Below are 17,183 nucleotides of genomic sequence, written 5' to 3'. Positions count from 1 at the left end.
GCCCTCATTTCCTCTACTCCCTCTCCCTTTTGCGTCTCGTCTCCCTTACACTTGGATTTACACCTTTCGTTCAACCCACCCTCGGGCCCACAGAACCTGAAATATGGAGGACAAACCATGGGCAGAAGTGAGCATGAGGTTGAGACTCAGGGAACAGAAACAGCCAGGACCGCACGTAGCGCTGAGAGAAGGTCAGCCTAGCTCAGGAGAAAATGGTGATGTACACTTCCGTCTGTCCTTTCTCACCTCCGTTTTCTCTTCCCTGCTGGCAGGGTACAGTAACTCGGTTTTCCATCCTCCTCTGTCCTCTTTTCTCTCTTTTTTAAATGGTATTTATTAAGTGCTTCTTATGTGTCAAGCACTGTTCTAAGCAGTGGGGTAGATACAAGTTTATCAGGTTGGACACAGTCCCTGCATGAGGCTCAAGTCTAAGTTGGAGGGAGGAGGATTTAATCTCCACTTTATAGTTGAAGTAACTGAGGCACAGAGAAGATAAGCGACTTTCCCAGCATCACACAGCAAACATTTGGCAGTACCTGGATTAGAACCCAGATCTTTTGACTCCCAGGCCCGGGCTCTTTCCGCTAGGCCATGCTCCTTCTCAAAATCCCCTTCTTTATCTAGACACAATCCCCAGCCCCAAGGGCAGAGTCAGCCTCTTTATTATCACCCACAACCATACCCAAACCTTAGGGAAGCACCCCAGAACAGAGACCCCAATGGCTCGTGATGGGCAGGGAGCGTGTCTGCTAATTATGTTGTATTACACTTTCCCAAGCATGTAGTACAGTGCTCCACACATAGCAAGCACTCAATAATTACCACTGTTTGATTAATTGATTGATTACATGGCCAGGTCCTTTTGTCCAATGGAAAGCGAGAGATTTGATTGCACCATCGGTTGCTGGGCAGAACGGGCCAATTCCTGCTCCTGAAGGAAAAGTGAAACCCAGCCATCAGCCAGGAGAGTCAGCAGCGACAATCAATCAATCGTATTTATTGAGCGTTTACTGTGTGCAGAACACTGTACTAAGCGCTTGGGAAGTACAAGTTGGCAATATATAGAGACAGTCCCTACCCAACAGTGGGCTCACAGTCTAGAAGACAGGGTCCAGAGAGAGCAGAGCTCTGGAACCCCAGGGGCGGGAATGAATGTCTCTTTCCAGCAAGGATCCCGACCGCTGAATGCTCAGTATGTTGCTCTGTACATAATAAACGCTGAATGAATAGCATTGATTAATCCATGGACTGAGCCAGGCCCTCTTCCCCTCCCAGAATCAGGTGCTGCTGCCTCCCCCAGCTCCCCACTGTCCTTCCAGCCCTCACCCCGCTCCCATGGTCCAACCATTCTGACTTCCAGCCCCCGGCTTTACCCTCCCATGGCTCGACTCCAGCCACTCTCATGGGGCCAGGGCATTATGAGCTCCAGAGCCTGCCCCACCACCATTCCTATCATCTATCTCCCCAGAACTCAGCCTCTACTCTCTCCCCAGAAATCGAGGTGACAGGGACTTAGAGGTGATGTCAACCCACACCAGTTCCTGCACAGAACAATATTCCTGCCGCTGAAAATCACCCTCGGGTGCAGAACACTGTACTAAACATTTGGGAGAGCACAATAGAGTTAGTAGACATGATCTTTGCACTCAAGGAGCTTCAGTCTAGTGGAGGAAACGGTAGAAGAAATTGCACATGAGGGAAAGTATAAGAGTTAAAAATAGGTACGTAAGTGGTGTTGATGGTGGCGGTTGTTCCGGATGGCCACCAAGTCGCCGGGTGACTAAAGAATGAGTCAGACAGCATGTGACTGCCGAAAGTTTTAATAAAGTTTTTATTGGGAAGGCCGAAGACCGAATAGGGGGTAACGCACCTGGCGGGCTCATTTCCTTAAGGGAAAAGGCCCCGAGTGCCCGATACAATGGGCTTATATACTGCTGTTGCTGATCACAGTGATTGGTAGATTTGAAAACAGTGGGGACTGGATTGGTGCAGATTTGGTACAGATTTGGTGCAGAGCTGAGTGGAGTCTATCTCTTAATTTGGTATGGTTCCTGGACCCAGCCAGTGGGCTGCAGGGTCTAAGGCCCATACCAAATATGACAACAGAACCGCGTACATTCAAACAATATCTGCAACCTTTCCATGGTGTATGGGGGGGCCCCCATCAGTGTGGTTGGGTGGGGATGAGATGAGTATCCAAGTTCATTGATGATGTAATAGGGGAGTAAATAGGATGGGGAGAGGAGAGGTTAAGTAGGGAAGGCTTCCTGGAGGGGATGTGATTTCAGGGCTTTGAAGAAGGGAGAGCGGTGGTCTGCCCGAGGTGAGGAGGGAAGGAGCTCCAAGGCAGGAGGGACGGCCCGAGCAGCGGGTCAGCAATGAGAAATAGACACTGGAGGAGTGAAGTGTGAAGGCTGGGTTCTAGTGGGAGAGGAGCAAGGGTGGTGTTGCATAAGCTATGTTTGGTTAGATTACCACCATCCCTGGGCGCCCCATCTGATCTTCCTCTACCCAGGTGAAAGATCTGGTTTACAACACAGTCATGAGTGGCGTCCTCTGATTAGATCCTGCGGATGGGATCTGATTCATTTGGAATATCTGCCAATCATCTGATGCGATTTGACATAGTTAGTGGGGGCACTGAAACTTTTACAGGCAAAAAGAGAGAGGCAGAGATAATGTTTCTAAAAAATCAAAATCAGTGTCCTGCCCTGGCCCTGGCCTCCCTTCCCCACTGGACTCCTCTCCTCCCGGTCCAGTGTGGTGACCCCCAGATGCAAGTGTCACGATCTGAATCCGCAGGCCGTGGAGCCGCGGAGGGGGACTGAGGGAGGCTGAGGGAGGGGTGGTGGACTGGATCACTGAAATATCCTACCTCCCTCTTCCCCGGTTCCACCCCCTCTGGAGACAAATGTGGTTCAACCCACTGAGACGGTGGATGAGGGGGTGAGATACTGCTTAACCGCTCATCTTGGAGGACTTCTCCGGATAAGTGACTTGTGGCTCAAAATGGAGCCTTCAACCCAGCCTTCACACTTCACTCCTCCGCTCCTCCGCCGCTAATCTCCTCACCGTACCTCGTTCTCACCTGTCCCGCCATCGACCCCCCGGCCCACGTCATCCCCCGGGCCTGGAATGCCCTCCCTCCACCCATCCGCCAAGCTAGCTCTCTTCCTCCCTTCAAGGCACTGCTGAGAGCTCACCTCCTCCAGGAGGCCTTCCCAGACTGAGCCCCTTCCTTCCTCTCCCCCTCGTCCCCCCTCCATCCCCCCCATCTTACCTCCTTCCCTTCCCCACAGAACCTGTATATATGTATATATGTTTGTACATATTTATTACTCTATTTATGTATTTATTTATTTTACTTGTACATATCTATTCTATTTTATTTTGTTAGTATGTTTGGTTTTGTTCTCTGTCTCCCCCTTTTAGACTGTGAGCCCACTGTTGGGTAGGGACTGTCTCTATATGTTGCCAATTTGTACTTCCCAAGCGCTTAGTACAGTGCTCTGCACATAGTAAGCGCTCAATAAATACGATTGATGATGATGATGATGATGAAGTGACAGCCAAAATTTTCCAGAGCACAGCTAGATGCAATGCAAGAAAACTTCCAGTAGAGTGCAGTAAAAGGCAAACTTTTGGAACATATCAAAAGCAACAGACAGGAGATTCATTAATAATAATATTAATGATAATAATAATAAAAGTGTTTGTTAAGCACGTACGATATGCCAAGCACTGTTCTAACCACTGGGGTAGATACAAGTTAATCAAATGGGACACAGTCCCTGTCCCAAATGGGGCTCACAGTCTAAATAGGAGGGAGAACAGGTACTAAATCTCTTTTTCAGATAAGGCAACTGAGGCACAAAGAAGCTAAGGGACTTGCCCAAGGTCTAACAGCAGACAAATGGCAGAGCTGAGATTAGAACCCAGGTCTTCTTACCCTGGCACCCTAATCAACACCCCAACCTCCGGTCTCCTCCCCTGCTGATGATCCCTTTCTCAGCCTCCCTGGGGGCCTGGTTCCTGTAGTGCCATTTCCCTGGGGAAGATCCCGGAGTGGAAGAAATCGGACCCCGAAGTCCCGGTCCCAACCCTCAGGGGGTGAAGTCCCTTAGGGGGCAGTTGGCCAGAAAATGGGAAGTGAGACCGGATCTTTGGATGGGGGAGCCCAAGCCCTGCCCATCCTCCTGACCCCAGGGCTCAGTTGGAGTAGCAGCAACATTGAAGGTTGCTCTCCTGACTGGGATCACACCATTACAGTCTCGTAATGGCATTTATTGAGCTCTTATTGTATGCAGAGTACTGGACTAAACCCTTGAGAAAATACAGTAACAATAGAGTTGGTAGACATGTTCCCTGTCCACAAAGAGCTTAGAGTCTCCAGGGGAAGACAGACATTAAAATAAATTACAGGAAGGGGAACCAAGAGAGTATAAAGATACATTCATAAATGCTGTAAGGTGGGGGAGCAGACTTAAGTGCATATGTGATGCAGAAGGGAGGGAGAATGGGTGGGGAAATGAGAGATATGTCAGAGAAGGCTTTCTGGAGGAGATGTGATTTTAGGAGAGGTTTGAAAGTGGTCGTAGTCTGTCAGATATGAAGGGGGCGTCAGAAGTTTCTAATCCCGGCTCCTCCACTTGTCTGCTGTGTAACCTTGGGCAAGTCACTTAACTTCTCTATGCCTCGGTTCCTCATCTGTAAAATGGGGATAAAAACTGTGAGCCCTGTGTGGGACATGGACTGTATCCAACCCTATTATCTTGTATCTACTCCAGCACTTAGAACAGTGCCTGGCATAAAGTAAGCCCTAAACAAATACCATAATTATTATTGTATTATTATCCACACTGGGAAAACCTCAGAATTTCATGGGTGAAAGCTAGTCCAACTCAGAGAATCTTGGCCCCAGCCTGGGAGACAATAAAAGAATCTGAACCAGATAACTGACAAAAGGAGAAGCTGAGAAAGTGAGAAGGTGGCATAGAAACCCTGTGCCAGTTTTGGCTGCCCAGGGCCCGGCTGGGGGGGACTCCAGGCAGGAGGAGTGCACATGTTGCAGGGTCCTGGAGACAAAAGGGATTCTGCGCAGAGAGGAGACAATTCACGATGATGACTGAACTTGGGAGAGAAACATCCTTCATTGATCAAGGCAAGGAGCAGTCACTGGGCAAAATCAGCTACTCACCAGCCACCTGTAACTCCAGAGTGCTGTCATCAGAGAAGGCAGAGTCTACAACGGAGCAGTGGCATCACCTGACATCAGACAGGCTGACGTTGCGTATTCTCACAGCCAGCAGCCCGTCTCCTATGGCGTCTCTCACCAACGTCATCCTCCCTCGGTAGTCCTCCATCTTCTCTCCGTCCTGGCCCCGTCCATCCCGATACACATACACGGTCGCAGTGGTTCGTTCTCTGACCCACCTCACCTCCATGTGCTCAGTGCTCATCCTGGGCTCCAGGCGACAAGGTAACTCAGCATCTTCCCCCAGCAGGGCAAGGATGGGCTCGGCGGGTCCCATCACAACAAACTGGGCTGGAGCGAAAGGAGACGGACAGATAGGAGCTGGCAGTAGGGCCCCAGTGGCAGTGCTGAGATGACTGTGGCAGACTGGAAACTCCTTGAAGGCAGGGATCAGCTTTTCTAACCGTATTGTACAACGGTGAGCTCTGAGTACAGAGCTCTGTACTCCACATGTGTACAGAGAAGTGTGGCCTAATGAGAAGAGGAGTGGTTCAGTACAGATCTGCAAGTCAGAGGACCTGGAATCTAATCCCGCCTCTGCCCCTTGCCTGCTGTGTGACCTTAGGTAAATCACTTAACATCTCTGGCCTCACTTTCCTTATTAAAATGGAAATTTAATAACTATTCTTCATCCTACTTAGACTTTGAGCCCCATGTGGGATAGGGACTGCGTCTGACCCGATTATCTTGTATCTAGTACAGTGCTTGGCCCATGGGGAGTTATTAACAAATATCACAATCATTAACATTCAATAAATATAATTCATTAATCGAATGAGTGGAAGAGATAGTCTTCTCCTCTGAGCCTCTGAAGACCCCAGAGACATTGTGCTGGAGGGGATGGACAGTATCCTGGCCCTGCTGCCTAGAATGGAATATTCTAGGGAAATAGTGTTGCCTAGTGGATAGAGCTTTGTCCTGGGAGTCAGAAGGACCTGGGTTCTAATCCCTGCTCTGCCACTTCTCTGTTGTGTGACCCCGGGCAGGTCATTTGACTTCTCTGTGCCTCAGTTACCTCATCTGTAAAATGAGAGCCCACCGTGGGACATGGACTGTGTCCAATCTGATTAGCTTGCTTAGTACAGTAAGCCATACCAAAAAAAAAATTCTTATGGGGAAACCCCAGAAAACTGGTGCTCTCCGAGATCCAGCCACAAGTATGGAATGGAAAGAAGAAGTCTTACCTGAGTTCTGGAGGGCCATGTGGATGAGGTGGATGAGCACAAGGAGGAGGGAGGAGGTGAAGCAGCTGGGCATAGAGGATGCTGGAAAACCTGCCATCTCCATCTCTGTTGGAGCAGAAGAGCTAGTTTGTTTTCTCGTTCCCAGGGGTACAGAACTCTGCTCTCCCTGGACCCTGTTGCTGCTGATTCTCCTCCCAGCTGATGGCCGTGTTTCACTTTTGCTTTTAGAACCTGAATAGGCCTGTTCTACCCAAGAATCGTATCTGTAGCTCTCCATGGGACTGTAGGGTGTGGCCATGCACATGTGGAATCTCTGTTCTGGGTTTCTTCCCTAGGGTTTGGGTATGGTTGTGGGTGACAATGAAGAGGCTGACTCTGGCGGACCCTTGGGGCTGGGGATTGTGACTAGATAAAGAAGAGAACATTGAGAAGCAGCCTGGCCTAGCGAAAAGAGCACAGGCCTGAGAGTCAGAGGACCTGGGCTCTAATCCCGGCTCTGCCGATTGTTTGCTGTGTACCCTTGGACAAGTCACTTAACTCTGAGTATGTTTGTGAGTAATAATGAAGAGACTGACTCTGACCTTGGGGCTGGATCTTGTGACTAGATAAAGAAGAGAACAGGGGAGGAAGGAAAACCAAGTTACAGGAAAGCTGAGTACTATCTATTAGAGAAGCAGCGTGGCTCAGTGGAAAAGAGCCCGGGCTTTGGAGTCAGGGGTCATGGGTTCATATCCCAGCTCCGCCACTTGTCAGCTGTGTGACTTTGGGCAAGTCACTTAACTTCTCTGGGCCTCAGTTCCCTCACCTGTAAAAATGGGGATGAACACTGTGAGCCCCACATGGGACAACCTGATCACTTTGTATCCCCCCAGCACTTAGAACAGTGCTTTGCACATAGTAAGTGCTTAATTAAATGCCATTATTATTATTATTACTATCTCCTGCCGGGAGGGAAGAAGAAGCAGAAGTGAGCTCGTTATGGGCAGGGAATGTGTCTGTTTATCAGTATACTGTACTATCCCAAGCACTGAATACAGTGCTCTGCACACAGCAAGTGCTCAATAAATACAATTGAATGAATAAATGAATGACTTTACTATTCTATTTATTTTATTATGTTAATATATTTTGTTTTGTTGTCTGTCTCCCCCTTCTAGACTGTGAGCCCGTTGTTGGGTAGGGACTGTCTCTATATGTTGCCAACTTGTACTTCCCAAGCGCTTAGTACAGTGCTGTGCACACAGTAAGCGCTCAATAAATATGACTGAATGAATGAATGAGAAAGGACACCATTCTCTCCTGAGCTAGGCTGATCTTCCCTCAGCACTACATGTGTGGTCCTGGTTGCCTCTGATCCCTGAGGCTTGCCCCCCTGCCCTCTCCTGCCCATGGTTTGTCCTCTACATTTCAGGCTCTAGTCCCCCCAGGGAGAGACTAGGGTTGGCAGCTACTTTTGAAGTTCACCTCAGCCAGGAACCCCTGGCCCTGGAGGTCCTGGAAACCTGTGTCCATACAAGAAATCCTTCCAGAAATTGCCACTGCAGTGTGTTAGATGTCCAGCTGCATAAGAAGACATTAAAAGGTGAGTTGCAGGCTCCAGGGTGAATCAGACTCCCAGAATACCTTGGAAAGATGAGCGCATCATGCAAGTGGGGTCTTAAAACCCAAGCTGCCTGGGAAGCCTTCCAGGATTAATTCACAACGTTCACAACAAGCCAATCTCACCTTTAGAAACTGTGTGTTTATTTGTTTATTCAATAATTTCATCCCGATACATTTGTATTACCTCTTTTTATACCCTTAATACACCCCCCCCGCTCCCACTATTCATAAATAATTTTTTCTGCCTGTTCACCTTACTAGATTGTAAAATGCTTGAGGGGAGAGGACATATATCTTCTTTCTTTGGCACCCATTGAAGTGTTTAGTTCAGACCTACTCCCTCAGTGGGTGCTCAAAAACTATTATTAATGATGACATCAATGATGATGATAGAAATAAGAACCCCCTGAATACGGAAGATGTGTGTATACATGTGTGTGTGTGTTTAATATGAGCATGTAGCTGAGTGCCTTGCTTTCCCAGCATGTCTGGGAAATGAAATGGGGCTTCCCTGTGGGGCAGAAAGGAGCCATGAGGGGATAAGGAAGGCAGGAACCCTAACCTGACTATTGGGTATGCATCTCATCTTGTTCAGTGATATGATGATGCTCTCTATCTCATCTTTGGGGAAAGTTCAGGAGAAAAACTTCTAATTTCTTCCCACACTTGTCCATTCAGCCCCCTCCCTCCTGCTGTTTCAATAAACTGGTCCCAAAGCAATGTAAAATATTCCAGGTCTCTTGGAATCCTGTCTATTGTCCTCCTCCAGAGTTCTTGTTGGATAATGCTTACAGCTTTATTGTCTCCTCAGAGCTTCCCAGGAAGTTGGGCAAAAAAGGTCAGGGCAGGAAGGAGCAGTGGAGAGGGAGGGAGGGATGGCTGGTCTGTGTATTATTGCAGGATTCCTGTGGCAACACTGAAAAGTAGTGTGGTCTAGTAAAAAGGGCCCAGGCCTATGAATCACGGGCCCTGGGTTCTAATCCCAGATCTGCCACTTGCCTCCTGTGTGACCTTGGGCAAGTCACTTAACTTCTCTGTGCCTCAGTTACCTCATCTGCAAAATGGGCATAAGAGTGGGAGATCCATGTGGGACAGGGACTGTGTCAAACCTGATTAATTTGTATTTATCCCAGCACTTAAAACAGTGTTTGAAACATAGAAAGCACTTAAGTGCCATAATAATAATAATAATTATTATTATTATTATTATTATTCTCTGTGCCTCATTTTCCTCAGTTGTAAAATAGGGAATCAATACTTCTAGACTGTGAACAGGGAGTCGGTCCAGCCCGTTGATCTTGTATCTATGCCAGTGCTTAGAACAGTGCTTAACTAATAGCAAGCACTTAACAAATACCATTAAAACAAAACAAAACAAAAAAGGTCTGGAGTGACACCGGTGGTGATTGGCTTCGGTTTTTTACCCTATCCTTTTTTGGACATTTATCTCAACTCGCACTTCTCTGCACCAATCACTTTTTTGGTAGGAGTCTGAGACACCCTTATATCAACCTGAGCAGACCAGGCTCTCTGGGACTCAGCCAGTGGTGGTCAGTTCATGAAGGATCCAGTCACGGAGAGCTGGCCTCTGAAACCCTCCAGCCCACCTGGCTTTCTCCTACTGTCCCGGTGGGTTCATCCTGTCTGGTGTTTGGCCCAAGGCATTTGTGCTCATTGACCAATTGGTGAGTGATTTAAAGCCCGGCGGAGCCCTGGCCCTCACTGTCCAAATGGCTGTTAGAGACATGGGAGAAGAGGTTTTAAGGGTCAGGCACGGAGAACCAGAACGGACCCTGGGTGGGCGAATGCAGTCAGTCGACATGAGCAAAGAGGCTGCTGGGGCAGAGAGACAATAGAGATCCTGACCCGATCCCTGAATGCAGAAACCTTGGGTTGTGCCGGCGTCCCACCCCCAGAGGAAAAGGGGTGCTAAGGGGGGAGGTCGTTCTCTGTTTCCTGGGCCCTGTTTCCTCGGGCCCAGCATGGCTCGGGAGTTCTAAGTATTGGGTCACTGCAGCTCTGATTTGAAGAGCCGGGGATGAGCCAGTTGAGGGACAGTTGTCTGGGTGGGAGCTGGGCAACCTGGGCATCTCCGGTGGGTGGAGCTGAGAGAGGCAGACAGACAGACCCAAGGTAGCCATGTCTCAGGCCAATTAGGAGATGCCCAGGTTGCCCAGCTCCCACCCAGACAACTGTCCCCCAACTGGCTTGTCCCCGGCTCTGACCTGGGAGCCAAAACTGAGCCATCCCTGTACCCCTTAGAGGAACAGAGGCCCAGGGAAGTAGGATAGCAGGCGACCTCACACGCATTCCAGCCAGGACTCCCAGCTGCCCTTTGACAACTTCTTCCTGGACCCCACGGCCAGCACCTGGGCTAGCAATCAGGACCGGGGGAGGCTTGATCAGAGGTCCCAGGGGTAGGATGGGTTGGGCCCCCTTTGATTCCGGGGGATGGCTTGATTCATTCATTCATTTGTAATCATTGAGCGCTTACTGTGTGCAAAGCACTGTACTAAGTGCTTGGGAGAGTACAGTATAACAATAAACGGATGCATTCCTGCCCACAGTGAGCTCACAGTCTAGAGGGGGAGAAGGGCATTAATATAAATAAATGAATAGATGGATAAATAAATAAATTACAGACATATACATATGTGCTGTGGGGATGGGAGGGAGGATGAATGAAGGAGCGAGTAAGAGGAGCGCAGAAGGGAGTGGGAGAAGAGGAGAGGAGAGCTTAGTCTGGGAAGGCTTCTTGGAGGAGATGTGCCTTCAATAAGGTTTTGAAGTGGAGGAGAGCAACTATCTGTCTGCTATGAGGAGGGAGTACGTTCCAGGCCAGTGGCAGGATGTGGGCGAGAGGTAGACAGCAAGATAGATGAGATCGAGGTCCAGTGAAAAGGCTGGCATTAGGGGAACAAAGTGTGAGGGCTGGGTTGTAGTAGGAGATTCGAGGGGCGGGGTGGGTGGAGCTGGGAGAGGCAGACAAACAGACCCAAAGCAGGCATGTCTCAGGCTGATTAGGAGATGCCCAGGTTGCCCAGTTCCCACCCAGACAACTGTCCCCCAACTGGCTTGTCCCCGGCTCTTGTCTTGCTGGGGATGCTCTGTCTTTGCCCCAACGGCCGGAGGAGGAAGCACAAATACAATCAGCCGGAATTGGTTTCATCACCTTCACTGCCCTGTTAAAGCTCTCCAAAAGTGTGAGTCCCCTGTGGGGCAGGAAGGAGTCCAGGAGTCCACACCATGATCCACTGTGAGGGGATAGCTTTAATAATGATATTATTCATTCATTCAATTGTATTTATTGAACGCTTACTGTGTGCAGAGCACTGTACTAAGCGCTTGGGAAGTGCAAGTCGGCAACATATAGAGACAGTCCCTACCCAACAACGAGTTCACAGTCTAGAAGGGGGAGACAGACAACAAAACAAAACGGGTGTCAAAATCGTCAGAACAAACAGAATTAAAGCTATATGCACATCATTAACAAAATAAATAGAATAGTAAATATGTACAAGTAAAATAAATGGAGTCATAGATCTGTACAAATATATATACAAGTGCTGTGGGGAGGGGAAGGAGGTGGGGGGGGATGGGGAGGAGGAGAGGATAAAGGGGGCTCAGTCTGGGAAGGCCTCCTGGAGGAGGTGGGCTATCAGTAGGGCTTTGAAGGGAGGAAGAGAGCTAGCTTGGCCGATGTGTGGAGGGAGGGCATTCCAGGCCAGGGGGAGGATGTGGGCCGGGGGTCGATGGCGGGACAGGCAAGAATGAGGTACAGTCAGGAGGTGAGCGGCAGAGGAGCGGAGGGTGTGGGCTGGGCTGTAGAAGGAGAGAAGGGAGGCGAGGTAGGAGGGGGCGAGGTGTTGGAGAGCCTTGAAGCCGAGAGTGAGGAGTTTTTCCTTGATACTTAGATTGACAGGCAGCCACTGGAGATTTTATGATATTTAATTATTAATTAATTATTAATTTGATAATTATGCTATTTAAATAGTAATTTATTATTATCATTATTATTGTTATTATTTGTTAAGCACTGTGGTAAGCTCTTAGATACAAGATAATCAAGTCAGACGCAGGCTCGGTCCACATGGGGTTCACAGTCTTAGGAGGCTATGGCAGTAAGGTCAAGAGGGGACATAATTTGAAGAGGTCAGCTGGTACCCCAGAAGCTTGAGGTCCTGGGCTTAATCAATTCTATAAATCAGTTAGCAGTGTTTAATAAGCACTTACTGTGTGCTGAACATGTATTAAACACCTGGGGGAATACAATAGATTTGGTAGATGCAATCCCTGCCCACAAAGAGGTTACAGTCTACATTAGCCATTAATCCAGCCCTGGGTACTTATTTTCAAGGGAAGCAGTGTGGCTCAGTGGAAAGAGCACAGGCTTGGGAGTCAGAGGTCATGGGTTCTAATCCCGGCTCTGCCACATGTCTGCTGTGTGACCTTGGGCAAGTCACTTAACTTCTCTGAGCCTGTTACCTCATCTGTAAAATGGGGTTTAAGACTGTGAGCCCCACGTGGGACAATCTGATCACCTTGTATCCCCCTCCAGCGCTTAGAACAGTGCTTTGCACATAGTAAGCGCTTAACAAACGTCATTATTATTATTATTAACAGCCAGGAGAGATGTTTTTCATTTTTCCTAAGGTTGTCCATTCAATTCCCTCCCTTCTGTTTTATTAAACTTCTCTCTCAGAACTGTTAAATACTCAGCTCCCCTTGAAATTCTACCTATTATCATCCTCTGGAGTGCAAATTGGATATTCCCCTCCTTCTCCTGGAAAGTCTTAGTAAGTGCCTCAAACACACAGCACATAGCATGTGCTAATTTCACCTGTGAACTTTTATCAACATGCTCATTTGTAAGTTCCCTCCCTTTCCTGTGGCAGTCAGAGCTTCCAGTCCCTCCTCTGTCCCCTGCTGGCACTAAATGCCACCGCCAGTCTTGGGTGCCTGGGAAGGAAGGCCACTCTTGCTGCCTTTGGATCTTGCAGAAGCCACCATCTTGGGCTGTCATGGAGCACGGGTTTGGGCCTTGGAGTGCTGGAGGGAGTGGTCAGGTGCAGGTGATGTGTAGAAGGGCTGTTTGTGCCATGGGGCCCTACTTGGGACTGCAGGGTTGGGTTTGCTGGGCTGAGCTCAGTGAATGTCAATCCCATGCTAGAACCTGTCTGCTAATTCTGTTGTATCGTGTTCTCCCAAGCACTTAGTACGGTGCTCTGCACATCGTAAGCGCTCAATAAATATGATTGATTGAAGTGGCCCCAGAGCCCAGCGAGGGGGTGCAAACACCCACTCCGGCTCTCACTTGTCTTCCTGGACCACAGGAGCTGAAGAATCTGAGGGAAGCCAAGGTGGACATCTCCCTTGCATTGCTCCCTCATCTCTCTTCTGCCACTACTTCTCCTTCTCCACCTCCCTCTAGACTGTAAGCTCATTATGGGCAGGGAACATGTCTGCTAATTCTATTGTACTGTACTCTCCCCAGCACTTAATACAGTGCTGTGCACACAGTGAGTGCTCAATAAATAAGACTGATTCTGATTGACTGATTGAGCTTCTCCCCCCCTCCCAAGCCTGACCCAGCTCCATGGCCACCCCTGCCTCAGCCACACTTGCTCCTGCTCCTCCTACCAGCTGCAATAGGACTGTGGCTGACCAAGCCATAACCGGCGTAGAGCCAGGATCCCAGGCTCCGAGCCAGGATCACAGGCCCTGACTGACATTCAGGCTGGCCATGTAGTTCTGGGGAGGTGACCGCCTTTGACACCACTCCTGTCCTCAGCACTGCTAAAAGGCTGCAGGTGCAGCTGCTGCCAGTCCAGGGCCCGGGCTCTGGTTGGAGATGACACGGTCAGCTCTGATCCAGGTAGGAGGTTGGCTCTGCTGCTGCTCTTAGCCAAGCCGTACGCTATCAGGCAGACATGATCTGCCTGGAAAACAGTGGCCCCCTCCAGGGACAGAGGGCAGTTCCACCAGTGCCAGGAGTCCCCCAAACTCCTCCTTGGTTTCTCCCAAACACTCCCATCATCCTGTTCTCTCTGTTTGCTGATCTCTCCCCAGATTGCTGCCAAGACCATGGCTTATTCAAGTCTTTCTGTGTTTGAACAATTCACTGACATTAAAAATGTCCTGCATAAGTTGTCTAAACTATTTGTCCCCTACTGCGAGGAGCTGTTGAAAAAAGATCGGGGTATCCTGACCCAGGAAGATGTCATCGATATCCAGAAGGCACTGGAAAAATGGAACCTGGGGGAAGCAGCTTCCAAGATCAAGGAGAAACTGGAGGCCGCTGAGAAGGCCCCACTGAATATTGCTGTAACAGGGGAATCTGGGTCAGGGAAATCCACATTCATCAATGCCCTGAGAGGGCTGGGGGCTGAAGAGGAGGGCTCAGCTCCCACTGGGGCGGTGGAGACCACCACGGAGCCAACCCCCTACCAGCACCCCAAATTTCCCAACGTGATACTGTGGGACTTGCCAAGCATTGGGACCCCCAACTTCCAGCCGGAGGAATACCTGATAAAGGTGGAGTTCAAACGCTACGACTTTATGATCATCATCACCTCTGAGCAGTTCAAATCCTGCCACGTGGACCTGGCCAGAGAGGTCCAGCGGATGGATAAGAAGTTCTACTTTGTCCGAACCAAGACCGACCAAGACCTGGCCAACGCCAAGAAGGGAAAGCGCAGTTCCTACAGTGAAGAGTCACTGCTGCAGCTAATCCGGGACAGCTGCCTGGAGAGCTTGAAGAAAGGGAGCATGAGTCACCCTCGGCTCTTCCTGATCTCCAGCTCTGACATGGGCCTGTATGACTTCCACGAGCTGGAGGACACACTGGTGAAGGAGCTTCCAGCCCACAAGCGTCATGCTTTCCTGCTGGCCATGCCCATTGTCTCTGAGGAAGCCATCAATAGGAAGAAGGCTGCCCTGCAGGAGAAGATTGGACTGGAGGCCACAATCGCTGCTCTACAGGCTGCCATCCCCTTCTCAGGAATCTTTACCCCTAGTAACCGGGAAGAGCTGGAGAAATGTCTGCTGTATTACCGCAGCCTCTTTGGGGTGGATGACCTGTCCCTGGCCAAGTTGGCCGAGAAAAGGGGCAGGTCAGTTCAAGATCTCAAGGCCATTATCAAGTCCCGTGACACGGAGGAGATTCTGAAGAATAATAATACCTTGGCCGAGCTTGTGAATACAGGTACACTCAAAACCATCCTCAGTTGCATCCCTCTCTTAGGAAACATTGGTGCCAGTGCCATTGCTCACACCCAGGTCTCTGACATCCACTGGCATGCCCTGGACACAGTGACTGAAGATGCCAAAAATCTCCTAAAGGAATTGTTGGAGAGTCTGGATAGAGCAAGCTAAGAAAGTCAAGGAGATCCTGAATGTGACATGGAATTGGATGTGGTTCTTGAGCCCATAAAGGGCAGGTGAAAATTTCAAAATCTCTTCCTCGCTCCATCTCTGATGATCCATGTGACCTTGAGCAAGCACCCTTCTCCTTGATGTAAATCAAATTTGGGAAGAGGATAGGTCAGAGCGACCACAAAATAACAAAATAAACAATATGACTTAGCTCTCCCTTAGCTGGTCCCTTGGTTTCTTTCTTGCGATTCCTTCTCAGTCTCCTCCTTTCTTTTCCTTAGGGTTCTCCACATACACAGGGCTAAGAGAAAGGGATGGAAAGGTGGGATCATTCTGAGAAAGGAGGACACTCTGGGATGGGTGGAAAGAGATTGAGAAACCGAGGGGATTGGGGGAATGTTGTTTCTTCGGAAGCATCATTCTTTCCCCAAGGTGTTGAATTGGCCCTGGAAAATGAAGGCTAAGTCTGAAAAAGAAGCTAAACTCCAGGTGTCGGGGTATCCTTAGAAGAAATGGGGCAAGGGAAAATGAGACAAAGAGAAGGACTGGAGAGGCAGGGAAGGAGAGATTGGTAGTGACAGAGAGGAAGGAATTCCACTGTACCCCTATACTGGGAGCCCCCAAAACAAGGCTGTGGGTGAGAGAAGCAGCTTCCATCCCCTTCTAGCTGGAGTGAGACTAAATGCACATTCATTCATTCATTCAATTAATTTAATCGTATTCATTGGGCACTTACTGTGTACAGAGCACTGTACTAAGCACTTGGAAAGTACATGTACCAGGGTGGAATGACTATCCCCTTCAGTTACACCTAATTCTAGATGGAGGGAAGACTAATGGAGGGAGGTGCAGGGAGGCCTTCGAAGCCCACATCAGACGACTCTGCCACCTACTCAAGTTACTGGTCGCTGTCATATACTGAACCCCAGACTCTACCTCCAGTTGTCTCAACCATTTCGATGCCTTTCTCATATTCCTTCTCTCTTTCTCCATCCCTACTCTGATCCTCAGGGACTTCAATATCCAGGTGGATAGTCCTGATGGCCCTTCCTGCTGCCCATTTCCTCTCACTCCTCGACTCCACCAAACTCCAGCTCCTCCCCACCTCACCCACTCACCAGCTTGGGCGCCCCTTTGATCTCTGTCCTACTTACTCTATATCTGCCCCAGAACTTCAGTCAATCCATCAGTTGTATTTATTGAGCACTTACTATGTGCAGGGCATCTGCTGCACTTATGTACATATCTGTAATGTATTTATTTCTATTAATGTCTGCCTCCCCCTCTAGACTCTAAGCTCATTGTGGGGGAGGGAATGTCTCTGTTTGTTGTTATATTGTCCTCTCCCAAGCATTTAATACAGTCCTCTGCAAACAGTAAGCTCTCAATAAATATGATTGAATGAATGAATGAAAGTATTAGGTGCTTGGGAGAGTACAACACAACAATACAACAGACACATTCCCTGCCCACAAAGAGCTTATAGTCTAGAGAGACAGACATTAATATAAACCAATAAGTTATAGACATGTACACAAGAGCTGTGGGACTGAGGTTGGGTGGGTGGTGAATAAAGGGATCTAGTCATGGTGATGCAGAAGGCAGTAGGAAAAGAGGAAATGAGGGCTTAGTCAGGGAAGGCCTCATGGAGATGCACCTTCAACAAGGCTTTGAAGGTGGAGAGAGTAATTGTCTGTCGGATGTGAAAGGGGAGGCTGTTCCAGGCCAGAGGCAGAATTTGTGCCAGAGGTCGGAGGCGAAATAGACAA

General features: G+C 49.1%; 1 protein-coding gene across 1 annotated transcript; it reads left to right on the top strand.

Moving 5' to 3' along the window:
• Positions 1-6,455: 6,455 nt before the first annotated feature.
• Positions 6,456-15,414, top strand: LOC119947901 (interferon-inducible GTPase 1-like). The gene is made up of 6 exons (XM_038769553.1): positions 6,456-6,585; positions 7,850-8,020; positions 8,810-8,878; positions 9,643-9,837; positions 13,832-13,899; positions 14,110-15,414. Exons 1-6 carry the CDS (start codon positions 6,456-6,458, stop codon positions 15,412-15,414), a joined length of 1,938 nt encoding a protein of 645 aa, XP_038625481.1.
• Positions 15,415-17,183: the final 1,769 nt, after the last annotated feature.

The sequence above is a fragment of the Tachyglossus aculeatus genome, chromosome X4 (genome assembly GCF_015852505.1).
Source record: "Tachyglossus aculeatus isolate mTacAcu1 chromosome X4, mTacAcu1.pri, whole genome shotgun sequence".
Classification (NCBI taxonomy): domain Eukaryota; kingdom Metazoa; phylum Chordata; class Mammalia; order Monotremata; family Tachyglossidae; genus Tachyglossus; species Tachyglossus aculeatus.
The sequence above is the reverse complement of the archived record's forward strand: the minus strand, read 5'-3'. Positions and strand labels throughout refer to the sequence as shown.

Coding starts and splice junctions, on each gene's coding strand:
- LOC119947901 (XM_038769553.1), top strand. CDS start 6,456: ATGTGGATGAGGTGGATGAGCACAAGGAGGAGGGAGGAGGTGAAGCAG. Junction 6,586..7,849: donor TTGTTTTCTCGTTCCCAGGG/GTACAGAACTCT, acceptor TCTACATTTCAG/GCTCTAGTCCCCCCAGGGAG. Junction 8,879..9,642: donor CAGGAAGTTGGGCAAAAAAG/GTCAGGGCAGGA, acceptor GAAACCCTCCAG/CCCACCTGGCTTTCTCCTAC.